General features: G+C 40.8%; 2 protein-coding genes and 1 non-coding gene across 3 annotated transcripts in view; 2 read left to right on the plus strand and 1 right to left on the minus strand.

The window, feature by feature from the left end:
- Positions 1 to 14,070: 14,070 nt before the first annotated feature.
- On the minus strand, positions 14,071 to 15,381 carry LOC143025681 (uncharacterized). The gene has a single exon (XM_076185680.1). The coding sequence runs from the start codon at positions 15,379 to 15,381 to the stop codon at positions 14,071 to 14,073; it is 1,311 nt and encodes a 436-aa protein (XP_076041795.1).
- Positions 15,382 to 18,702: 3,321 nt separating this feature from the next.
- Positions 18,703 to 27,413, plus strand: part of LOC143025682 (uncharacterized) — a 17,099-nt gene continuing 8,388 nt past the window's right edge. Inside the window, exon 1 of the mRNA XM_076185681.1 lies at positions 18,703 to 18,812. Coding sequence (XP_076041796.1) covers positions 18,703 to 18,812 — 110 coding nt within the window. The remainder of the gene's footprint in view (positions 18,813 to 27,413) is intronic.
- On the plus strand, positions 26,828 to 26,899 carry TRNAE-UUC (transfer RNA glutamic acid (anticodon UUC)). Its single transcript has one exon. It is a non-coding gene; the product is annotated as a tRNA-Glu (tRNA).

Genomic DNA, 27,413 nt, shown 5'->3' on the forward strand with positions numbered 1-27,413 from the left:
ATATTTTGTCCTATGACATTACATCCTAATTTCGTCCTCTAGTGACATTATATCCTAAAATTATATTTTGTCCTATGCTGGCACATTGTTCTGCATTAATGCTATACTCTACACTGTTTTCCCAAGTACATTCTATTTCCCCTTCCCTTTGGGCTTCTACCCTAAAAAAGGAGCTAATTCATTACAAACTCCCACAATGAGGTTTGTAAGAACATCTTTGCCTCTGCGGGTAAGGTGGATCCCATCAGAAGCGTAAAGGTCATGGCGCCTAGAAAAGAGATACCAAGGATCAAGAAAGTGGTATCCCAATTGTGTGCACAACTGCGATATCCTATCATTGATCCCTATGGCTCTACTGTTCCAACACGAGCCTGCGTACATCCTCGGGAGGATCCCACAGACTACGTGACGGCTCCCACGTTCCTTCATCTCCTGAAGGAGGACCTTGTAATTCCGAACAAGCTCCTCTGATCTCACCCTACCTACATCGTTACTTCCCGTATGAACAATCGTAACCGTGTTCTTCCGTCCTTGCTCCCTGATGGACCGGGTACAATCGACGATCCCACGGCCCGGTTGACATACAAGCTTGCAACGTCGCTTAGTCTTCCGCTGCAGGATGTCGTCATAGCCTCGCACCATGGAGTCCCCCACCACCAAGAACTCCTGGTTTTCAGCCACTTCATCCTCCAGTACAGCAAAACGATTGGCTAGAGCCAGCGGTTGCTCCACAGGGCACACGTCTACCAAACGCGGGCTCGACAAACGGGACCCCACGGAGCGCCACTCGCTTATGGCAGTGACAGTAGGGAAGAAGTGGAACGCTCTTTGGGTTGTGGGGAGGGTTCACTCTTCTCACGGAGCGCACTCCTGAGAAGACGAATTTCCTCCTCACACATCCTGAGACGGACCTCTAGGTTCACGCAACCTTCACAAGCAATAAAAACGGCAAAGAGAAAATACAAATCAACAACAACAAAAAATCAAAGCGTTCTCTAATAAACTAAATACGCGAAGCTTACTCTGCTCACCTTATACTATTTCTCCTACCTTTGGAGTACAGTACAGTAACAGAAAACTGTTTTGAATTTAAATAGAACACTGCACTTTATCTTATATCTGTAACTGTATAGCGCTATACGTATACAATCACAAAAACACAACACAATCACTTCACACTATTCGGAGATATCAATTTCACAGGTATTCGCTAGCTGGTGTCTGTGCAGAAAAACGAGGTCTCTACCTGAGGCCACGAGCGAACTGAGCTGAGGTCACGAGCGGACTGGAGCTGAGGTCACGAGCGGACTGAGCTGAGGTCACGAGCGGACTGAGAGCTGAGGTCACGAGCGGACTGATTTCTACATTAGGACACTAGGCACCATTATGGAACCGTAAGTTGATATCAAAGCGAGGTACTTTCGAAAATGACCGATATTTTAAGGTTATTTTTAGGATTTTTTGACACTGCGTCTCGCCTATCAGTGTGAACACATGGGGCGACATTTTCGACTAGAGTAGTTCTTGTTTGAGAACAAGAGATTCTGTGCAACAAATACACGACAAAAAAATCCATAAACATACAATAAGTGTTTATATCAACTCTCAGCTAAAACATCCAAAACAACAACCCACGGGGCTCTGTCACGAGAGTAAAATTTAGAAACACCAAGAACAGCACTCCACGGATATTACAAAAAAACTTCGGTGTGACCTCTCACCGTGCTCTGAGGTCAAATAATTCATACAACTGTGTAATTCCTTGGTTCACACTTCATTACGTTGCGAATATTTTGTCTATTGGCCTTATATGCAATCAAATATTTGGATGCTTTTACTATCTCTTTCGGGCTTTGATGACCAACGTCTCCAATTTTTCTCGAAGTTCGAAGGATATGTGCCTTAGGCCTCTCTCTACATTCACCCGTTTTCCCATCTGACGACGCTTTTTTGGTCTTCTGCCATTTTCCCGAAGTTTTGTCACAAGAAAGGATATCCTCATTCGTGGTGCTTCCAGAACATCTTGCAGCATTTTCACTGCAGATACGAAGAATAATAGTAAATAGACTCAGAGAACACATTGAAGGGCATAATTTAACTCGTCATTCACAGCATGGTTTCTCCAAGGGTAAGTCATGTGTGACTAATCTTCTATCCTTTTACACTAAGGTATATAAGGCGTCAGACAACAATGAAAATTACGATGTTATTTACCTTGACTTTAGCAAAGCGTTCGACAAAGTGCCACACCAGAGACTACTAAATAAAATCAAAGCCCATGGCATAGGAGGAAAAGTGTTAGAATGGATTAGAGCTTGGATTAGTAACAGAAAACAGCGGGTCACTATAAATGGAATAAAATCTAGGTGGGGCAATGTTACTAGCGGGGTCCCCCAGGGCTAAGTTTTGGGTCCCTTGTTGTTCATTACGTATATAAACGACTTAGACGATGGGTTAAATAGTGATGTTAGTAAGTTTGCGGACGACACTAAAATAGGACGCCTAATTAGGTCAGGAGACGACGCCCACATTCTGCAGGATGATCTAAATAAACTGTTAACATGGTCGGTGAAATGGCAAATGAACTTCAATATCTCTAAGTGTAGCGTGTTAAACGTAGGGCTACACAACCCCGAAAATAGATACAGCTTAGATAACACGTTTTTTTTTTTAATCTGAGTGCGAAAGGGACTTGGGAGTTCTGGTGAGTCCGGACCTTAAAACCAGGAAGCAGTGCATTAGCGCCAGAAATAAAGCTAACAGTGCATTAGGCTTCATTGCTAGGACGGTAACGAATAGAAGTGCAGAGGTAATTATTAAACTCTATCTAGCGATAGTTAGACCCATCCTTGACTATGCGGTACAGTTTTGGTCTCCGTCCTACAGAATGGACATCAATTCACTAGAATCAGTACAGAGAACAATGACCAAAATGATACAAGGACTCGGAAATTTGCCTTACGAAGAGAGGCATAGGCACCTAAACTTGCACTCTCTGGAAAGACGCAGAGTGCGGGGTGATCTAATAGAAGTGTTCAAGTGGATCAAAGGCTATAACAGGGGTGATGCAAACAAGGTCATCATAATAAAACAACAGGGCAGGACTCGCAGTAATGGGTATAAACTGGACAAATTTAGATTTAAGAAGGAAATAGGCAAGAATTGGTTTACTAATAGGGTGGTCGATGAATGGAATAAACTTAGTAACCATGTAGTAAGCGCTGAAACCATCAATTGTTTTAAAAAACGATTAGACAACTTTATGGATGGGGATGACGGGTGGTGATGGATACGGAGCTGCCTAGTGTAGGCCTTATGGTCTTTTGCAGTCTCCTTTATTTCTTATGTTCTTATATTCTTAAGGCTAACTTTAACTTCTCCATCATTCTCTTCGGGAATTCCAACCCAAGCCTTTTCTTGGGTTTCCGTCACCCATCGCTCAATTTTCCCTTTCTGGGTTGCACCTAATTCTTTAATTTTCTTAAAGAGATCATGACTTCTGCCATTAACTGTGAGACCTCTTGACTTTCTGCCGATTATTTTGAGTCTTTCTGACCCTGACCTTATCTTCTTGCGAATTGTGTCTAGGTCCTGTATACCATTCTCAGCCAGGAGAGTGGCTAGTCCTCCTTGGGAAATTTAGGGTTTCTTTCCTCTGTATCTGCATCTTTAATTTCTTTTGCGCCTTTTGAAAGACTCTCCCGCATCTTTGCAGAGCTTCTTCGAAAACCTCCTTGCCTTTCTTCGGCACGGCCTCTTTTAATCCTTCTTTTGAGTATTCTTTCCAGTGGCTGCGCCAGGGGGGGGGGGCTTTAGCCCCCCAAAAAAGTGGCCAGCCCCCCCATTAGCCCCCCCAACTGAAATGAGCAAATTGAAAATTTAAAACACTCATTGAAATAATTTTATTAAGTGGAACGTTTAATTGCCAGGGCTAAAGATTTGTCAGCCATCAGTGCTAGCCCTACCATTAACCCCCTCCCCTTCTGAAATGAGGATAATATATGTATTATCATATTACTACTAGCCCACCAAAAATTTGCTCAGCACCCCCTTAGCCTCCCCAACTAAAAATTCCTGGCGCCGCCGCTGATTCTTTCTAATCTTCTTCGTTCCCTCTGGACTTTTGGACCAGGTCTAGCACCTTCGGGATCAAGTCTCTGGGCAGAGGAAGGGCGGGGTTCTTGTTCTTCATGGCACCAAAGACAGACCAAAGAGAGGAGAGCTCTCGAACTCAGCAAATTGGAGAGCCAGCCGGACTTCGTGGATCTATCTTGGAGTGTATCTTATCCTGGTTGCCGCCAGGCGATTTCATTCATTTACAGGAAGCCCATCCATCGGAGAAATGACTGAGTTTGTCTCAACTACCTTGATTAGTTCTTTGAAAACCATGTTGGTTGTGACCAGGGTGAAATAAGCAATTAAGGGAATCCCCTTTATTCGCAGACACAATCGAAGGGTCAAGGTGAGAATAGAAACAAGACCTTCACAAACACACATATAGTACACTCCTCCACCAGTAAGCCATGTGTTTTTGTGATATTTCACCAAATAACATGTACAAGCTGAACAGACCAATAGAAAGCCTTTTGGTCTAAACGAGGTCCTGTTCAAAACCCACTGATTTGCGATTGTTCCTTGAGACCAGCAGTGAGAATGTGACTAGTCTGTTCAGTTGCACAAAATCTGTTCAGATGAAATACCCAAGTCGATATTGGCAGTCCAATGGTTCACCGAGATAGGTAAGATGCTCTATTAAAATTTTCCTTAAAATAACGGCAAGAAAAATGGTAGTTTAACAACTTCGCCAACCGTGTAGTTAATGAATGGAATAAACTTCCTACAGAGGCAATGCAACATAGTTCAGTTCGTTTGCGCAGTTCCAGATGCTAGATCAATTTTGGTATAGAAACAGTCATAGATTGCTTGACTCCAAAGCCTTCGGTTCTATCAAACTTGTATAGATATATCGCGTTTTTTATTATTTATTATCTAATCAAATTTCATATTGCTAAAGACTGGAATATATATATTTTTTCGTATTCAAAACTATCCTACATTTTTGTTTTGATAAGGAGATGGTTTGTTTACATGCAGCCACATCAGGCGGCATGACGTCATACTGTTGACATTCAAGTAAGTGAAGCGAAATGACGTCAGACTTTATTTACCTGTGAGTAGATACTTCATCTTTCATATGCTGAGACTACATCTTTTACTCGTTACTGTGCTAAGTAAATACTCTGTTCAGAGTTATGGGTAATTTGTGGAAAACTTGCTGCGTCGTAATGTAAATCGGAAGTCGATGCCGAGCGAACTTTTGGGAACAAATTGAATAAATAAAACATGCATGCATGCATGCATACATACGCATGTACATGCATACATATACATGTATTTACTTGCATACATACATAGATACATACATCCCGCAGCCATCTAACACTCTTTTATTACTCATTTATTTCTTTACTTATTCATTCATTTGTTTATTTGTCTATTTATCATCCATTTCTATTTTTTGCGCCTCGTGGCAAGAAAGGCCATCTGTACATCAGGGACCGACAGCCGAGGCTGATGATTATAGTGATTAGGATAATGACAATACTATTAATAATAATGACAACCATAGCCATATCAATATAAATGGTAATGATAGTTTAATAATAATAATAATAATAATAATAATAATAATAATGATAATAGTAATAATAATAATATTGATAATAATAATAATAATAATAATGTCTCAGGTAAAGTAGGAATTTTTATTCAGCTGAGGGAAAAACCCGCGTCGTGAAAGTTAACTCTAAAGTTAAACTAGAATGGGCTGGACGACTTCCTTTTCTCGAAACTTATAATCCACAAGAGTGACTGACTGAAGCTGAACAGAGCCTTCCTGCTTCAAAGTTTCCTGTAACGGGCTCCCCCTCGAACCCCGCTTGTCCTTCAGGAACTGGAGGTGCCCCAGGTGCTTTGTCTCAAGTGCGACGGCGTTTTGTCCGCCCGCTACGGCGTTTTGTCCGCCCGGTTGCGACAAGGACGCGAGGGGAGTCGAACTCTTCCCTGTCTCTGGGCAAATTTCGGTCGCCTTGAGGCTTATTTTTTCTGATTCTCTATGTATCGTTGTTTTTTAAATATACTATTTTCAGTATATTTTGGCTCATAATTACTACGGTCGTACTTTCTTTTATTCTTTTATTTTCATCTTTTTTGTTTTTTGTCACTTTTTACTTCGTTCATCTTTTGTCTGGGTTGGGCTCCACCCATTTTTGTCTTCAAACAACGTAAACAAACAATTCAATTCCACCTTCTCCCACTTCTCCCGGAACGTTTGTTTTAGTTTTTGGGCCAAACCATCGCAGTACTCCACCTAGGGGCTATTTTTGGACTCTTTACAAAAAAAATTCTGATTTCCTCTGCCCAAGATCTCATTTTCTGGCGAAGTCTTTTGAGGACATCCTGCAACTTTTCCAGGCTTTCTTTACTAGTGTAGGCTGCGATTCTTCTGGCATTGAACCACACGTTTTGGGCTTTGCTCCAGTTGTATTGGGCTTTCGCTTTCAACGCTCGACACCTAGCTTTGAGTCTCTCTGCCCAAGAGTTGGCCATCAGCCGCGCCTCCCTCGGTGCATTTTGAACTTCTCTTGCCTACAAAGGCAAGAGAATGCCTAGTTCCTCTTGCGGTTGGATCTCCGGGCCTCCCCATATCACTGCTTTCAGTCGCGCAAACCAGGCCATCAACTTTTCGAGTGATAATAAGATCATGAGCCTATAGTATCTGACAATATTCTCATAATTCTTTTTAATTCGCGCCATCCGGGCTTTCGGGCTACGGGCCTTCATTCTCCGTATCGCTGACATCCCCCTCTGAGCGGTACTGACGACCTTTCGACCCCTTTTGGCCAAGGTGGAGCAAAGTCTTCCACAGAGACCATCTTCCCCTTCGGCACTTTCTGTAGGCGAACCCGACCGTGACTTCTTGCGACCCTTTCCATGAAAGCCGTCATCAGTTTTTTGCTCTTCAGCAACCCCGGCCTTAATTTTCTGATGGGCGTTTTTTAACCCTTTTCGGCCCTTTTCTAATACCGCCGCACGCATTTCCTTCATCGTGCCTACCCTGGTCTCTTCGTCATTCTTTATGGGCTTATCAGTCATTTTCGAGAATTCGTAGACACTGCAGCCTCGTTGTATGAAGCCCGTATATACGTGTTTCTTGGGCTCTTTAAATTTCTCCTCGGGCTTTCTACTGCTTTCTTTGGGCTTTCTTACTTTTAGACCGTCTCCGAGTCTACTACACTTTCTTTCAAGGCCTGCTTTTGCTTCTTTTATTTTCATTCTAATTTCTCTAAATTTTTCCTTCACTTTCCTTTTATGGCCATTTTGAGGCTCCTGGGCATCCTCAAATCTTGGTGACCCTTTAGACTGTTTACTGCGTCCTTTGTATACATTAGCCAAGAATGTGCCCAAATGTCTGCCCTTTCGATCTTTCACCGGGGGCCTTTCCGGAGCCTTTACCCCGAAGTCTTCATCTGCGAGGTCTTCTGGACCTCCTTCCGTTGGCGTTTCCGGAGCCATTTCCCAGGAAGCTTCTTTTGGGAAGTCTCCCTGACCTCCTTCCAGGGGTGCATTTGGAGCCCCTTCTACGGACGACCTTTGTGGGAGGATGGACGTCCTGACGATGACACCTTCGTCAGGCAAAGAGACTCTGGGGACGACCATAGAGCTCGGGTCTTTAGTAGAAAAGAGAATGGTCACAGAAGCCTCTGACCAAAGACTCTTAGCCCCTCCGACGAGCTGACGAAGTCGGTTTCGTGAGGGAGATCGAATCGGACATCATGGATGGCGCTTTGAAAACATTCATTCCAGCTATCACCAAGCGATTTTATTCAGCCGAGGGAAACTCGCCCCGCAGTAAGATTGCCTAAACCACACTAATCATTTTTTCCTTATCTTTATGGTACAATGTCAACCTGGCCAGTGACATTTTTGCAGTAAAAAATCCGGAATGTTTTGTAATCTATTCAGATTGCTAATTATTTTTGGTGTTCTTGCGTTCACTCTCTTAGTTAATACTCCATCATGACCATTTGCATTGTTATAGGCCTACACAGTTCTTCGAATAGTGGAGAGTTGAGCCTAATTTGATTTCTACATTAGGACACTAGGCACCATTATGGAACCGTAAGTTGGCATCAAAGCGAGCTACGAGCGAAAATGACCGATTTGTCTGAAGGTTATTTTAAGGACTTTTTTTTACAGTGTGTCTCGCCTATCAGTGTGAACACCTGGGGCGACATTTGCGACTCGAGTAGTTCTTGTTTGTTAACAATATATTCTTTGCAAAATAAACACTAAAAAAAAAATCATATAAAAATACAATAAAAAAAAACGAAAACGACAATACGAAATGAATATCGCTGATAAATCCAAAGAGAATCCAAAAGAATTCTATAGTTACATTAGAGATAAAAAGATTGTTAGGAATCACAATGGTCCACTATTATCTGCTGACGGTCAACTTCAATATTCAAATGAAGGAATGTGTAATAGTTTAGACAATTACTTTAGCTCGGTATTCGCAAACGAAACACCTCAAAGTGAACTCCAAAATGAAACCTGTGAAAAGTCTATGGTAAACATTCTCACTACGGTAAATATAACAAAAGAAAAAATCAAAAGGTGTGTATAGAAACTCAAAGTTAATAAAACACCAGGGCCTGACGGTTGGCATCCAAGAATCTTAAAGGAAATTAGAAATGAAATTGTTGTTTCATTAGAAATTATTTTCATGAAATCCATAATATCCGGAGATGTCCCAAGAGAATGGAAGCTAGCTAATGTTACTCCCATATTCAAAAAAGGTGAAAAAAGAAACCAAATAACTATAGGCCTATAAGTTTGACTTCAATCGTAGGAAAAATAATGGAAACTATCATCTGAGATGATATTGAACATCATTTAGAAAGTAACCATTTGATAAATGATAGCCAGCATGGTTTCAGATGGAAATGTTCTTGCGTGACTTACTCGAATTCTACAACAGTTATCTCGAATTATGACAAAAGAAACAATATAGATTTGATATATCTAGACTTTGCAAAAGCTTTTGATACCATCCCCCACGAAAGACTACTTACTAAATTAGCTTCACACGGAATAAGTGGTTGCCTGTTAAGTTGGACTGGTAATTGGTTGAATGATCGAAAACAGAGAGTTGTTTTAAATGGAAAAAACTTCTAGATGGAAAAATGTTACAAGTGGAATTCCTCAGGGTTCCGTTCTTGGACCACTTCTATTCATCATACATATACCAAGGCTTTTTCCCCCTTACAAGGGAGGTGCCCAAAAAGGAAAAGGCATAAAATCATTCCCACCCATTCCATCCCTCAATACACTCCACACCCCTCCACCCTCCCTCTTATCTTAGCACCTCCTGGATGACGGGTCATCCCTGCACCTTGTCCACTGCCCTGGGTCAGAAGTAGTGTCGTCAGACACAGCACATCCACAGCAAGGCCGCTTCATTAAATCGGCGATCCCCCCTCTCCGTCCCCCCAATGCATACAAGGAGAAGACGGGGAGAAATCCCTTCGGGCTGCGTCAAATTTTGCTCACTCATACTACCTCACCCCCCATCCCCCCGCCCATTCCACCTCATGCATCACAACATCATCCATATACTACCATTCTCCATTCACCACTGTATTCCGTCCTCTCCCGTCCTTCCTCAACAGACATTCCCCTCTTCTCCAAAGCCCCCTTCACCCCATCCATCCACCTCATCCTAGGACGTCCCCTCATATTCACTCCCTCCACATCTGCCTTCCATACCTCTTTTACTAGTCTTTCTTCACTCATTCTTTCCATGTGTCAAAACCATCCTAATACTCTTTCATCAACCCTATCTCCCAACTCCCTTTCCACCCCCGTTCTTCTCCTCACCTCCTCATTTCTCACTCTATCTAGCCTAGTAACCCCCATCATACTTCTCAGACACCTCATTTCAAACACATTCAAACTACTTCTCTCTTCCTCTCTTATGTTCCATGTTTCTCCCCCATACAGTGCTGTTGGCACAATCACTCCTTCATACAGTCTCCTCTTAGCATCCATTCCCAAATGTCTATTCCTCATTACACTCTTCAATCCACCAAGGCATTTACTCGCTTCTCTCAATCTACATTCTACCTCCACCTTCACTCCACCTTTTCCTGCCACATTTGCACCCAAGTATCTAAAACTATCCACTTCCTCCAGTCACTCTCCCTTAATGCTCACTTCCAGTCTACTGCCACTTTCACCCCTTGTACATCTCATCACCTTACATTTACCCACATTTATCTTTAGCTTTCTTCTATCACATACTCTCCCAAACTCTGTCACCAACTTCCTCAGTCCCTCCTCCGATCCTGCCACAAGCGCAGTGTCGTCAGCAAACAACAGCTGGCTCACCTCCCACTTTTCTCCATTTTCTTTAACCATCTCCAATCCCTGACCCACTACCCTTGTATTTACCTCTCGCACTACCCCATCCATGTATAAGTTGAACAGCCAGGGCGACATAACGCATCCTTGACGAAGTCCCACCTTTACCTCGAACCACTCACTCTCTCCATTTCTAATCCTGACACAAGCTCTACTACTCTCATAAAAACTCTTGACAGCTCCTAGAAGCTTTCCTCCTATCCCATATATCTGCATAACCTCCCACAGTGCCTTTCTGTCTACCCTATCGTAAGCCTTTTCCAGATCCATAAAAGCCAAAAAAACATCCTTCCCCTTTCCTATAGCTTTCTCACATATTTGTCTTACCACAAAGATCTGATCTACACAACCTCTACCCGTCCTAAATCCACACTGTTCCTCACCAATTACTCCCTCTCTTCCTCTCCTAATCCTCTCAATCAAGATCCTCCCATAAGTCTTCCCAACTACACTTAATAAGCTAATCCCTCTGAAACTACTACATTCACACTTGTCCCCTTTTCCCTTGTAAAGTGGAACTATACAGGCACTCCTCCAGTCCTCCGGCACTCTACCCTCTCTCCAGCAAACATTAAATAACCTCACCAGCCAGTCCACCATCACTGTACCTCCTTTTTTTAGACATTCTGCATGGCATCCATTCAGACCAGGTGCCTTACCTGCTTTCATCATCTTAACAACTGCCTTCACTTCATCCTTCCTTATTTCTCCTCCATTTTCCTCACTCATCACTCTCATTTTCTTAGCATTTCCCACTGCAACAATCTTTCCCTCCCTATCCTCCTTCACATTTAGCAACTCCCTAAAATAGTCTGACCATCTTCCTCTTACTGTTGTCTTCCATTATAAATTCTCCATCAGCATCTTTTATATTTTCTTGTCTACTTGATTCGCCCCCTTTTCCTCTCTAATTTTCCTCCCAAAACATCTTTCTCTTATTCTCAAAATTTTCTGTCATACTCTTACCCCACTTCACATCTCCTCTCCTCTTTGCCTCCTTTACCTTTTGCTTTACTTCTCTTTTCTTTTCTTTGTACCTCTCATATGACTCCCTCGTCCTATTTTGTAACCAATCTGTGAAAGCTCGCTTCTTCTCTTCTACAACCTTCTTTGTTTCCTCATCCCACCATTCACTACCCTTCCTTCTATTTCCTCCTGTCCTTCTTGTTCCACACACCATCCTTGCACACTTTGTGATATAGACCATGAACTAAAATCTATTGTTTCCTAATTTGCTGATGATACAAAACTGTGCCGAATGGCAAATGATCACTTAAACCAATTAGATATTCAAGAAGATTTAGATCAATTACAGCAATGGTCTGAAAAGGGGCTAATGAAATTTAACACAAGTAAATGCAAGGTAATGCACATAGGTAAAAATTACAGTAAGTACGATTACAAGTTATTTGGAAATTCGTTAACAAAAGTGAATAGTGAAAAAGATCTCGGCGTAATTATCACTGACGATCTTAAATCGTCCAAGCAATGTATTTCAGCCTCTGAGAAAGCAAATAAGATTCTAGGACTGATTGCGCGATCTTTTGACTTCAACAGTCCATCACTCATTAACAAGCTATATATCGTTAGTTCCTCCACATTTGGAATATGCTGTTTCCGTATGGTCACCGAATCTCATTAAAGACATTGACAGACTGGAAAAAGTACAACGGCGAGCCACAAAACTGATTCTAAATATCAAAAATAAATCATACGAAAATCGACTAAAACATATGACTCTGTTTTCCCTAAAAAAGCGTAGACTCCGAGGTGACTTGATACAGGTCTTTAAAATTCTAAAGGGAATTGACAACAACAAAAGTGACAACATTTTCACACTGAATGAGAATCCGACAAGAAACAGTAGTCTCAAACTGTCCGGAAATAGATTCAATTTGGAAGTGGGTAAAAACAACTTCGCCAACCGTGTAGTTAATGGAATAAACTACCTGCAGAGGCAGCGCAATGTAGTTCAGTTCGAAGCTTTAAGAATCATTTAGATAAACACCTAAGCAAGATGCTGTAGTGATTATCATTTATTTTATATTATTTGTTTTTGTTCTGTTATCATTTGTCTGTTTGATTCTCATTTATCACTATTTACTATTTATCTGTTTCTTTATTATCTAACTATACCTATACATCTACTTATGTATTATATTTGTTATTTATATTATTATATTTTTTATCTATTCAATTATTATTATTTTGACTTTTTTCGTATCCGACCTAGATATGGACCAACAAGACATTCACAAACACACGTATAGTACACTCCTCCACCAGCAAACCATATGTGTTTGTGATATTTCACCAAATAACATGTACAAGCTGAACAAACCAATGGAAGGTCAACAGACCAATAGAAAGCCTTTTGGTCTAAACGAGGTCCTGTTCACAACGGAAGGCGCCCAAAATACCTCCGCCCAAAATCCCACACCCAAAATACCTCCACCCAGAATACCTCCAAAAATGCCCAAAATACCTCCATGCATATCATGCTGTTTGTACTGGTTAGAAGGTTACAATCTTAAATTGTCAAGTTTATTGGAATAATTATGAAGATTTAGATGAATTACAGCAATGATCTGAAAAGTGGCTAATGAAATTTAACACAAGTAAATGCAAGGTAATGCACATAGGTAAAAATAAGAGTAAGTACGATTACAAGTTATTTGGAAATTTGTTAACAAAAGTGAGTAGTGAAAAAGATCTCGGCGTATAATTATCAGCAGCGATCTCAAATCATCCATGCAAATGATAAGTGTTATGATAAGGACATTTGGGGATGATATTGTAAACAATATGTAGAGTATAGAATCCTATAGAAAGTATCATTAGAGGACTTTTTCATTCAGGATTATGGTAGTATGGTAGATCAAAGGAATAATCAATTCTATATAAAAAAAATTAATCAAAGGAATCAGACAAAACAATTGACCAAAGAAATTTTTTTTTATCAAAGGAATCAGACAAAATAATACAACGACTTCAGTTCACATTCCAAAATGTCCATGACATTTAAAAATTATTTAGGTAAACACCTAAGACAGATACTGTAATGAATCTTTTATTTTATATTATTTGTTTTTGTTTTGTTATCATTTGTCTGTCTAATTCTCATTTATTATTAATTATATGTCAATCTATTATTATTCACTATTTACCTGTTTGTTTATTATTTAACTATACCTATGCATTTATTTATGTATTTTATATTATTTGCATTAGTTTTTATTTATTAATTTATCATAATTAAGATTTTTCGCATCCGACCTAGATATAGAGCAAAAGGTCTCCTGTCGGCATGCTCCGCCTTTGTAACTTTGTAGGTTAAAATCCTAAATCGTCAAGTGAGCAAAAATCACCAGAAACCATTGGTGCATAGATCAAAGAGTTTATTGGAATAATACAATACAAATATATGTACAAGATATTTCATTTATTACACAAGTAATACACTTTAAATGAATACATATTCATTACTTGACATTGTATGGTTTTATAGATTTTTATAAAGTTGAATAGTATAAATATATTCCAGAATTTAATATTCTATCAATTCTAGAATTTCAGTCACTGGAATTACTTTAAAATTCGCATGTTGTATCCAAGTCCTTCCAGAAATTCACGAATGTTTTTTCGATTGTTAATGTAATCCAGACACAAGTTCTTCAGACGCAACTGGAGTTGATCATACTTTCTCCGGATTCGTTTCGCTGGCCGTTGCCCGACGGCATCTTGCTGTAACAATACCGATACGGCTGCATTTTCCCGTTGGAACGATTCGATCGTTCTCCACACTGATGGGTGATGATGTCCTATCATATGGAAATATTTATGATTCCACGCCTCACAGGCATTATTAGTACGGGCACCATCATTTAATGTCGCATTATGAACATTCCACATTGCGGGAGGAAATAGAGGAGCCACACGTTTCAGTCGGGTCACACCCTGACGTGAACGCACCCGACGATATGATCCATTCACATAGGTAGCATCAAAGTACTCAAGAAGTTCTAATCCGTCATCCGGCACTATTGTCGACAGGTACGCTAATCCATCTTTCACATCGGCGACTGGTAAAAACGCAAGTCCGTCCATCATCCCGACAAACTTCTGGAACTCTTCATTTTCACGGTAATACTGCTGCAGTCCAATGGATTGGAGTTTACGCCATGTTGCTTGGGTGAGATGGTAAAAGCATCCTCGAGGGCTAACTTCTCCATCAAATGTTGTCGTTATCGCCTGGTGGACAGCTTGTTCGAAGTCTACCATGATATACTCTGGTTCTGGAAATATTCCTCTATGCTCGCATTCCCTCAACAACACACTCAGCATCTCCTCGTACGTTTCTTTATTCTTTCTTTCAAGTAGTGTAGAGACGACTGAAATGTGCGATGTTGATAATGGTATTCTGATGATGCAAACTTGCTCAAAAAGCGGTGGAGCCATGCTGAATGTAACATCCATGACCCATTCTGTTGCTGTGCCGAGTTTCTCGATGGCTGCGTCTGAGGAAAATATGACGATCCTCATGCCTTCTCTGTTGTTGTCGTATAAGAGGAATCGTTCTTTAACTTCTGCGCCGGTTGTTGACCATCTGCCTTCGATCACGAACTCCGCAAGACTCGTTGGTACCTTTGGATAGTTTCTTATTTTTTCACGCCTTATCGCTTTCTTGCACACTTCTTCATTTGGTATCCGAGCCTTCACATCATTACTTCCGACTTTTGATATTACTTCTGAATATATTTGAACTGGTTTGTTGTGTGATGCTGCTGCTTTCATCTTCATCTCTAGTCTGGCTTTTGCTACTTGTATGGCGGTTGCATCTGGATTATGGTTATGCTGGACAGTTTCAACAGGATTCTCTGTAACTGCATTTGTCATGACATTTCCTCTACATTTATCGTCTTTCTTCCTTACACATGACCATCTTATCTTTCCATTTCTTTCGTACTGTTTGACAAACATATAACCATTCATACATAGCTTCTGACAACCTTTAGCAGACTCCATCGTGTATACTGTAACTGTTATGATATAGAAATAAGGCCCATACCGCAAATGCATTAACTAGGAGAGGTGCCCGAGTTAATCTAGTTTAATTGAGCAAGAAACTATCGTAGAAATATACTGTGAAAAATCTGGTAGAAAAGATTGAATAATAAAATGAAAATATACATAATTAAACAAAACAATAGGTATACATATTAATATGTGAAACAATTGAAAAATATGATTATCCTCATGGTTTATTATAAAGAAATCCACTCACTCAGTAATTAAGCATTCTCATTGGTTAAATACTTAATGAAATCAACTCACATATAAATTAAGCCCTCTCATTGGTTTATTTCTATGAAATTTCACTGTTTTACCGGGATATGGCCAATTTGATTTGAAAATCTTTCCAGTATTTTTGGAAATCAGGAAAATTATGTTTTTTTTATCTTCAATAAACTTGATTGAATTTGTCATGACAATACTCACAAGTCCATTTCCTTTTTTATTTACCAAAAATAATATGAAATACACTGAATGTTCTTTTAAGTTCCTTTTAGTGTAATTACAGGATTAAACAAAATAGCGGAGGTATTTTGTCATGGAAACCAGGTACTGATATAGGGTAAAATACATTATTTGATTTAACTTCTGATTTTAAGGACCATTGCATCCAATTTATTAATCAGTGTGAACTGAAGTCGTTGTATTGTTTTGTCTGATTCCTTTGATTAAAAATTTCTATAGAGAATTAATTATTCCTTTGATCAATTGTTTTGTCTGATTCCTTTGATTAACAATTTCTATATAGAATTGATTATTCCTTTGATCTACCATACTACCATAATCCTGAATGAAAAAGTCCTCTAATGATACTTTCTATGGGATTCTATACCATACATATTGTTTTTGTTTTGTTATCATTTGTCTGATTTTCATTTATTATTAGTTATATGTCAATTTATCATTATTTATCATCTACCTGTTTGTTTATTATCTAACTATACCTATGCATTTCAAAAGTCCATCACTTAACAAGCTATATAAATTGTTAGTTCGTCCACATATAGAATATGGTGTTTCCGTATGGAGGCATTATGGGTGGTTTAGGAGGTATTTTGGGTGTGGGATTTTGGGCGGAGGTATTTTGGGCGGAGGTATTTTGTCACTGATTTGCGATTGTACCGTGAGACCAGCAGTGAGAATGTGACTAGTCTGTTCAGTTGCACAAAATCTGTTCAGATGAAATACCTAAGTCGATATTGGCAGTCCAATGGTTCACCGAAATAGGTGAGATGCACCATTAAAACTTTCCTTAAAATCAAGTATATAAAAAAAAAAGTAGTTCAACAACTTCGCCAACCGTGTAGTTAATGAATCGAATAAACTTCCTATAGAGGCAGTGCAATGTAGTTCAGTTCGAAGCTTTAAGATTCGTTTAGATAAACACCTGAGCAAGATGCTGCAATGACTGCTATCTATTTTATATTATTTGTTTATTTGTTTGTTATCATTTGTCTTTTTATTATTATTTGCTTGATTTTCATTTATTATTAGTTGTCTGTTAATTTATTATTACCTACTATTTACCTGTTTGTATATTATTTAACTATACCTATGCATTTATTTCTTTTATTTATCGTTATTCATATTATTATGATCTTTTTATCATTATTATATATTTTTTCGCATCTGACCTAGTTATGGACCAAAAGGTCTCCTGTCGGCATGCTCTGCCTTCGTAATCCTTTGTAACCAGCATACAGGGCCATCTTAAGTCCCAATTTAGCAATTAACATGAGTTCAACACTGCTCTGTAACTTTGGAAATGATCATGATGGAGTAGGCAAAAGAGCTCGACCGACAGGACGCGAAGAAGCAGTCTGAAAAACACAAACAAATTTCTCCAGATTTTTATGGTAAAAGTATCGGCAGCCAGGTTACCCTCAGCTGAATAAAACTGCTCGGTGGCAGCAAGAAGGAATCATATCCAATAGCAATCCAAGATATTCGGTTCGCTCTCCCTAACGTTCACTTCGAGACGGACATCGTTAGCCCGTTGGAGGGGCTAGGAGTCTTATGTCAGAAGTTCCCCTCACCATTCCCCTTTCCGAATACCTGGCCCCAGTGGTGGTACCCGGACTCCCTTCACCTGACGAAGGCGACGAAGGGGATGTCGTACCCCTCACCCTCCCAGACAAGAAGACCTGGGAAGGAACTCCGGAGGCGTCCCCGGAAGGAGGTCGAGATGACCTTGACAGGTCCTCTGGGGAAGGAACTCCGGAGGCGCCACCGGAAGGAGGTCGAGATGACCTCCTGGAGAAGTCTTCCGGGGAAGGAATTCCGGAGGATCCCCGAGGGAGAGTTCGAAAGGGCGGACGCTTGGGCGCGTTATTGGCTTCCGTGCATAAAGGTCAATGTAAGGGATCCAAAAACTCTCCAAGGGTTAAGGATCCTCGGATAAAGGATGGGGGGCCTAAAAATGGTTTGAAACGTGAAATAATTATACCCATAGCAGAAAAATGGAAGCAAATTAGACCACATCAAGACCACATCAAGACACAGATGGACAAACCCGTGGACAGTACCGAAGTGGAAGAAGGTCTTTGGGGAAGACTCCAGACCAACATGAAAGAAAGGGGTCGAAAGGTCTTCAAAAGTGTCCTCAAGAAGATGCCAACGACACAGAGTATCAAAGAGTGCAGCACAAGAGCCCGGACGGTGCGAATCAAAAACACTTTTGAAAATATCCGAAGGTACTTGAGGAAAACACCAGAAGTGTTGACAGTATTTCAAAAGGTGGTTGCGTGGTTTGCGCAATTGAAAACGACAATATGCGTGAACCTACAGGAGAAACTAAGCGTCCTCTTGGCTAAAGACGACCAAAATCCCCTGAGGAAAGCGCGGCTGAAGGCGAAATCTTGGGCAGAAAGAATCACTTGCCAAGAACGCAGAAACTGCGCACGAGAGGAACCTCAAGGAGTCCTTGCCGTATGGAGGGAAATTTTGAAATCGTGGACAATGAAATGCTGGTACATTTTGAGCAAAGCCCAAAACATGTGGTTCAAAGCCCGAACTGGGAGAATCGCAGCCTTCACGAAAAGAAGCCTCAAAAAGTGCCAAGACATCCTCGAGTGGCTTCACTAGAAAACGAGTCCTTGGACAGAGAGTCTCAGAAAATGTTGTGAAAAGAACTTTTGCCCTGAGATGGACCACAGCGATGGTCTGGAGCAAAAGCCAAAAGAAACTTTCTGGGAAAAGTTTGAGAAGATGGAAGCGAATGCCCTAAATGCGTTGTGTACAGAAAAGCCTAAATGGTACTCAACCCAGCCACAAGGAAGGCAAAAGGCAAAGAAGACTAGTGAAAAAAGAAAGTAAATACACAGCCGTAATAACTAAAGGCCAAATTTTACCAAAGAAAGCAATGGAAAACAAAAACAGATAATCAAGCCAAAAATACAGCATATGCTGGCCAGAAATTGTCCAGAGACTGTGTGTGTGTGTATTCACCTTGGTCTTTGGATCACGTGTTGGACTCGTGATCGACAGCTATTTCCCTCCCGGAAGAGAGCTCAGAGCTCGTATGACCGATCTATGGGTAATGCAATGACCTTTCACACACACACACACCCAACTCTCCGCCCACGAGAGTCAGAGTAACGACCCGAAGTGCAGCGATACCGAAATAATTTCGGCCCTGGGCAGGATTCGAACCATGTACTGCGAGCACCACCGTACTTCCCATTCCAGCGCTCTACCAACCGCGCCACCGAGTCGTGTGTGTGTGTGTGTGTGTGTGTGTGTGTGTGTGTGTGTGTGTGTGTGTGTGTGTGTGTGTGTGTGTGTGTGTGTGTGTGTCGAAAGCGCTCGGTCTCATTTCTGTTATTTTCCTTGTGGTTTTTCGGCATAATTAGAATCACGCGTTCAAGTGATTTCTTCTGCATATACATACTGAACATGCCCCTTACCCCACCTAATTCCTTTAATACCCATTGACCACAAAATCTTAAGCCATACCTGGTTGCCCTCCAACACCCAACCACCGGAAGACAATTGCCCACCCTTCTCATTTTCTTCTTCATTTTGTTCATCGATTGTGAGCTAATGTCTTTCACCCAACCAACTGTTCCGTCTTATCCTTAACCTTTCCTGTTTCCAGACTTCCGCCACATTGCTCGGGTCAAAGGCAATGCAGTGAGGCACAGCTCTCCCACAGCTGGACCTGACTGCTGGAGCTGGTTTAAAACCCCACTGCTTCATTATTACACGAAATATTTATTTTTGGAAAATAATTTAGATAATGATCAAGGGATCGAAGTTAGGATAGATTTAGCTTGTTGGGAATTAGGCATAGAAACAATATATAATCAAACATATAAAAACATGAATAAATAAACACGTGAGTGAGTAATTAGATAAATCAATTAATAAATGAGAAAGTAATGTCTCCCGGAACTAAAATGTGTAGCCGAGGCAGTCTCCGGTCTCGCAAGACGATTTCTCTCTCTCTCTCTCTTTCCTTTACTTCATTTGCCTTTGTACGCGGCGACTCCGCCTCCCCACGCTCACTCTCTTCCGGGTCTCCACCCTCTCTCGTTCTCTTTTTAATCTCCTCAGCGCCGCTCTCGCTTGATCGCCGTCTCCAGTCCTCCTCAAAATTAGACCTGCGACATTCTTGATTTAATTCCGGCAATCAGCTTTTCGTGAACTCGTAATTCAGTTACGTATTTAGACTTTTTTCAAATTAGGAAGAGGACCGGCGAGGCGGGCAGGGCGCAATCACGTCGCGTCGGCAATGTCGTCGGGGCGTACCCGCGAAAATGTCGACAAAATGCTTTATCGACGACGAGCGAAGCAGACCTTGCAATCATCTTTCACCTCTAATATATATATATATATATATATATATATATATATATATATATATATTTGTAAAAGAAGGGAGCAGGTTTTCAATAATGCACGTAGTTAAAAACGACAAAATTGTGGTAGTTATTCAGCTTTATCTTCGTATTGAAAAGATTGAATAACTACTGCAATGCTGTCGTTTATATATATATATATATATATATATATATACACATATATATAGAGATATATATATATATATATATATATATATATATATATATATATGCTTGTAACCACGAGGAAAATAAAGATGAATACTGAACGTTTTCGTCTATTAAGACATTTTCAAAGTACTTTGAAAATGTCTTAATAGACGAAAACGTTCAGTATTCCGATCTTTATTTTCCTCGTGGTTACAAGCATAAATCTTTATTCACGTGTTTTATGTGATTACTGTTGCATATATATATATATATATATATATGTATGTATGTATATGTACAACACTGAATGAGTCCCAGTGATTAGAGATACATTTTAACAACCACAATACACTTTAATTGTAAGCCATCAACATCGGATAAGTCACTGCGTCACTTGTCATGTCATCGCTGAGTTCGAGTCCTCGGCAGTACCGCATTTCAGTTTCTGCTTGTGGCCTCCATTGGGTCTCCCGATGTTGATGGCTTAGAATTAAAGTGCATTGTGGTTGTGTATATATATACATACATATATATATATATATATATATATATATATATATATATATATATATATATGTACTGGTGCATTATGACAAGTTGATGATGGTGGAAAAGGACGTCACGGGTCCAGTTCTGTGTTCCTGAGTTTATTCCTGACCATTTTCGCTCTATGCTTCCTCTTAATAAGCATAGAGCTAAACCGGTCAGGAATAAACTTAGGAACTCGGAACTAGACCCGTGACTTCTTTTTCCACTTTCATCATATATATATATATATATATATATATATATATATATATATATATATATATATATATCATACAATCTCCATGACCGTCGCTGTCCACTAGCGAATTATTCACATATATATATATATATATATATATGCATATCAATTCCATATATACAGTAAATGCTAAATGAATATTCGATTTATGACCTCCACAGTTCTAGTTACTCTCCCTCGATAGTGGAGGAGGAGGAGGAGGAGGGACACAGAATGAGTCGGCTCGAGTGGGATTCGAATGTCTCCATGTGGGTGCCGACACTCATGCTGGTTCGAGGAGGAGTGACGGGTTTTGTAGAACTTACGATATCGGGATCCGGGAAGACCAGAGTATTCGGAAATTTTGTCACCGGATAACCGAACACCTGCCGGATAAAAGTGCTGAATAATCGGACATGTGTCGGATAATGGAACACGTGTGGGATAACCGAACACGTGTCGGATAACCTTATAAGTGCCGGATAAAAGTGCTGAATAATCGGACACGTGCCGGATAATGGAACACTTGTCGGATAACCGAACACGTGTCGGATAACCGTAAAAGTGCCGGATAAAAGTGTTGAATAATCGGACACGTGCTGGATAATGGAACACGTGTCGGATAAGGAACACGTGTCGGATAACCTTACAAGTGTCGGATAAAAGTGCTGAATAATCGGACACGTGCCGGATAATGGAACACTTGTCGGATAACCGAACACGTGTCGGATAACCGTAAAAGTGCCGGATAAAAGTGTTGAATAATCGGACACGTGCTGAATAATGGAACACGTGTCGGATAACCGAACACGTGTCGGATAATGGAACACGTGTCGGATAATGGAACACGTGTCGGATAACCGAACACGTGTCGGATAATAGAGCATGAGACCCCGGATATCCGAAAACGGAATACCGGAATAAACCGGAAAAAATAATACCGAATACGAAAAGTCTTATAATCAGTCCCAGAGGTCTCCAGTTCGATCCTCTACCTCGTACACTTTAATTCTAACCTGTCCACTGCCGACATGCAGGGTAACCCCGTTCAGTAGAGGGTAACCCCGTTCAGTAGAAAAAGGACTGATATCTTCCGTATATGGTTGTCCTCTTACCTGTTCAGACGATTTTATATGGCTGAAGAAAAAACCCAGTATGATATGAATGGTTAAGTAAAAAGAATATGAGGAATAAACGATGGGCTGTGTACGTTTGTGTATCGTATGTGTATGTACATGTACTGTACTTCTGTACGTGTATGTACACGTGTTCCTGTACATGTATGTACGCGTACTCATTTTCCTCTCCCATTCTCGTAGACTCACTTGTATAACTTCATATATTCACAATCCTTTAGAAAATATAAAAAAATAATCACATTCATGACGTCATGTCGCACAGGCTCATTTTGTCGACATTTCCTGTCGACCGGAGGGCGAGACAGCCTGCCAGGTCTCGATTGTGCCGTTGAGCTTATTTAAGTTTTCACGACGGCGAATACGTGAAGCCCTCGTGAATTCATTAAAGGCAGATCGTTCAGGATTAAATTACAAAGCTTTTGAGTCCATTTGAAGCTATAGATGCACTCCGTCAATCGCGAAAAAAAAATTAAGATTTGAATCGGAAGAAAACGGAATTGGCCATAGAAAGCGGGAAGAGTGGATCGTGTCGAAGGCGGCAATTAATAGTGAGTGTTTTCGTTATAAATTTTCTCTGTTACTAGCAATGCAGTTCAGAAAAATATCTTGATGTAATTTGTATTTTCTTATTATTAATTTTAATTACTTCCTGACGGTTTTAGTCACCTGGGGGACTGCGGTCGTTCACATTTACTTTCTCGAAATGGATCGAATTCTTTCCCGGGTCGCCGCGAAAGAATTCCAAAATTTCGGAAAGGTATTTGGCGAACTGTCTTTTTCGTTGCCTTCGAAGTGTTTCCCTCGAGGTTGGTTTCTATTTAGTTTTCGTTTACGCAATAAAATCCTATCTCTAAAACACATTCATCGATATTAAATTCATACTAATATTTCAGTGTGTGATTCACCATGGTCTTGGATCACGTGTTGGACTCGTGATCAACAGCTATTTCCCTCCCGGAAGAGAGCTCAGAGGTCTTATATGACCGATCTATGGGTAAAGCTGTGGCCTTACACGCACACACACCCAACTCCGCGCCCACGAGAGTTGGAGTAACGACTCGCAGCGATACTGAAATTATTTCAGCCCTGGTCGGGATTCGAACCAGGACCGCCGTATTGGCGGCCGGGAACTCTAACCACTGCGCCATCGAGTCGTCTGCATCTGTGTGTGTGTGTGTGCGCGTGTGTGTCTGTGTGAATACCAGTGTAGCGAGGATATTGGTTCTGACCTCTCATTTGACAATGTAACTGAAGTGCTATTTACACAAATATGGAGGCAGTACGCGGTACCCTATCTCCGAGATGGGAAGATACAGTATATGAAAATAACATCTAAACTAATATATAACACATACTTATTCATTTTCTATTTTATTTCTTCTCTTCATGTGTCGTTTTCTTGTTATTCATCTATTCATTGGCTCTTTTTTTTATTCTATTATTATTAATTTTTTATTGCGTTATCGAATCCTTCCTAAGATTAGAATATTTGCATTCGCCATCACTACCACCACCACTACCCTTACCACCATCACCACCACTACCACCAACACTACTACCAACACTACCATCACCACCACCACTACTACCAACACTACCACCATCACCATCACCACCACCACTACCACCACCACCCCCGTCTTTGACCTCGACTCTGAGGAGGCGGTGTCGATCTGTGTGAGCAAATCTCTAACAATAAGATGCGGGTTGGTGGCTTTGGTGGTAGACGTGAGAGTAATTGCGTAAAAGAAAAAAGAAAAAAAGAAAAAAAAAGAAAAAAAAACAAGGATTTCGCAAGAAAGTCCGCCGCCATGACTCAAAGGGCCACCACGAGCTCTTGCGTGCATAGTCACTCCTCCTCCTCCTCCTCCTCCTTCTCCTTCTGTTCGTCCTTCTCCTCCTCCCCTCCTCCTCCTCCTTCTCTTCGTCCTTCTCCTCTTCCCCTCCTCCTCCTCCTTCTCTTCGTCCTTCTCCTCCTCCTCCTCCTTTGCTTCGTCCTTCTCCTCCTCCCCCTCCTTCTCTTCGTCCTTCTCCCCCTCCCCCTCCTCCTCCTCCTCCTCCCCCTTCTCTTCGTCCTTCTCCTCCTCCTCCTCCTTCGCTTCGTCCTTCTACTCCTCACCCTCCTTCTCTTCGTCCTCCTCCTCCTCCTCCTCCTCCTTCGCTTCGTCCTTCTCCTCCTCCCCTCCTTCTCTTCGTCCTTCTCCTCCTCCCCCTCCTCCTTCTCTTCGTCCTTCTCCATCTCTCCTCCTCCTTCTCTTCGTCCTTCTCCTCCTCCCCTCCTCTTCCTCCTTCTCTTCGTCCTTCTCCTTATCCCCCTCCTTCTCCTCCTTCTCTTCGTCCTTCTCCTTCTCACCCTCCTCCTCCTTCTCTTCGTCCTTCTCCTCCTCCTCTTCCTCCTCCTTCTCTTCGTCCTTCTCCTCCTCCCAATCCTCCTCCTCCTTCTCTTCGTCCTTCTCCTCCTCCTCCTCATTCTCTTCGTCCTTCTCCTCCTCCCCCTCCTCCTCCTCCTTCTCTTCGTCCTCCTCCCCTCCACTTCCTCCTCCTCCTTCCCCTCCCCTCGTCCTCCTCCTCCTCTTCCTCCACTTCCTCCTCCCCTCCCCCTCCTCCTCCCCCTCCCCTTCCTCCTCCTCCCCCTCCCCTTTCTCCACCCACTCTTCCTCTTACTCCAAAAACGTGAAATGTGAGGGCAGGCAGTATAATGTGTAAATGCATATGTTTACATACACACACGTACACACACACACACACACACACACACACACACACACACACATACGCACGTGTGACACCTTCCTGTCTGGTGCAGTTATTGGATAAATGTGTGGTCGATGTCGTCATGGTGGAGTGAGTACGACTCTTCGATTACGAGGAGCAAGCCAACTTTCTTCAGGGTAGTAGTCAACTGCACTACAGCAACAGGGAGAATAGACTCACACACACGCAACAGACATACAGGATTTCTTTGCAAAATTGACAAATGTGGTAGGAACCTACCAAATCTCCCTTTTCGGAACTTTCCTCTGGAACTAAGACAACGAGAAGCCGTATATTACGACCCTCAGGAGGAATAAAAAAAGAAGAAGAAGAAGAAAAATAAGAAAAAATAAACAAATCAATAAGAAGAGAGTGAGCACTGTAAGATATTTTGTGTAATACATCTTCAGATGAGCGATTGTTTGTGTGAAGATGTGATGCACGAAATACATTAACATCACAACTTCAATCCTTATTCCAGTTTTCTCTCTCTCTCTCTCTCTCTCTCTCTCACACACACACATACACAGACACACACACACACACAAGATGCAGGGATGACCCGTCATCCAAGAGGTGCCAAGATAAGAAGGAGGGAAGAGGGTGAAAGGGAGTGGAGTGTGATAGGGATGGAATGGGTGGGAGTGGTTTTTATGTCTTTGTTTTTGGCTACCTCCCTTATAAGGGGGAAAAAGCCTTTGGTATATGTATGTATGTGTATATATATATATATATATATATATATATATATATATATATATATATATATACATATATCTGCATGTAGGCCTCATGGTCTCTTGCAGTCTCCTTCATTCTTATGTTTTTATGCATATGTATATATAAATATGAATATATATATATATATATATATATATATACATATATACATATACATATATATACATATATATATATATATACACACATATGAATATATATATATACATATATATATATACATATATATATATGTATACATATATATATATACATATATATAATATATATATATATATATATATATATATATATATATATATATATGCATGTAGGCCTTAAGGTCTCTTGCAGTCTCCTTCATTCTTATGTTCATATATATATATATATATATATATATATATATATATATATATATATATATATATATATATATATATATATATATATATATGTTTTAACGTCACAAACTCTACCCCCCCCCCCACCTACCACCCCTATCGGAAGGCTAGGTGCCCCTTACAGAAGACTTCGTCGCGTGGAATTGATGGCAACTTCGCCGACATGGTTCATTAGATTCCACGCCACAACGTCCTCTGTAAGGGGCACCGTCCTTGCCTCCCGATGGGGGGGAGGGGGGTTGACGTTAAAACATATCATTATATATATATATATATATATACATGTATGTATACACACACACATATATGTATTTATGAATGTATATATGTATACATATACATACACACACAAACACACTATATTTATCGACATACATATGCACAATAACTTTTATACACACACAAGCTCACCTCTCCTACCAGAGAAGCACCGAACGACCATCTTTCATGAGCCCCAAGAAAACATTAAGTAACCCTTGTTATCCCCCATACTTTCACTCCCATGTGGTCTAGTGGCTAGGATACCTGGCTTTCACCCAGGAGGCCCGGGTTCGATTCCCGGCATGGGAAGAACTTTTCGCGGACATTGCGAGCGTCAGTGAGAAACGCGGTGGGACCCCGACCAGCGTTTTCTTTCTGTTTATTTCTTTATTTGTTTATTTATCTATTTTCGTTTTACTTCACTGCTTTGTTGGTTTAGTTTTTATTAATTATTTGTCTTTTTCTTTTCGAGAAAGTGGATTTAGGCAGGTTAAATCTATGTAGGGTAGGTTTAATATATGTAGGGTAGGGTAAATATATGTAGGGTAGGGTAAATATATGTAGGGTAGGGTAAATATATGTAGGGTAGGGTAAATATATGTAGGGTAGGGTAATATTATGTAGGGTAGGGTAAATTTATGTAGGGTAGGGTAAATCTATGTAGGGTAGGGTAAATCTATGTAGGGTAGGGTAAATCTATGTAGGGTAGGGTAAATCTATGTAGGGTAGGGTAAAGTAGGGCAGATTTGGGCAAGGTAGGAGCAAGGTAAGAGTAGGGTATGGTATTTTAGGGACAAGTAATGTACAGTAAGATAGGGTAGGA

Source organism: Oratosquilla oratoria, chromosome 5 (genome assembly GCF_046742065.1).
Source record: "Oratosquilla oratoria isolate Oo_2021 chromosome 5, ASM4674206v1, whole genome shotgun sequence".
Taxonomy (NCBI): domain Eukaryota; kingdom Metazoa; phylum Arthropoda; class Malacostraca; order Stomatopoda; family Squillidae; genus Oratosquilla; species Oratosquilla oratoria.

Excerpts from the sequence above, each read along its gene's own strand:
- LOC143025681 (XM_076185680.1), bottom strand. The coding sequence starts at position 15,381 with ATGACAAATGCAGTTACAGAGAATCCTGTTGAAACTGTCCAGCATAAC.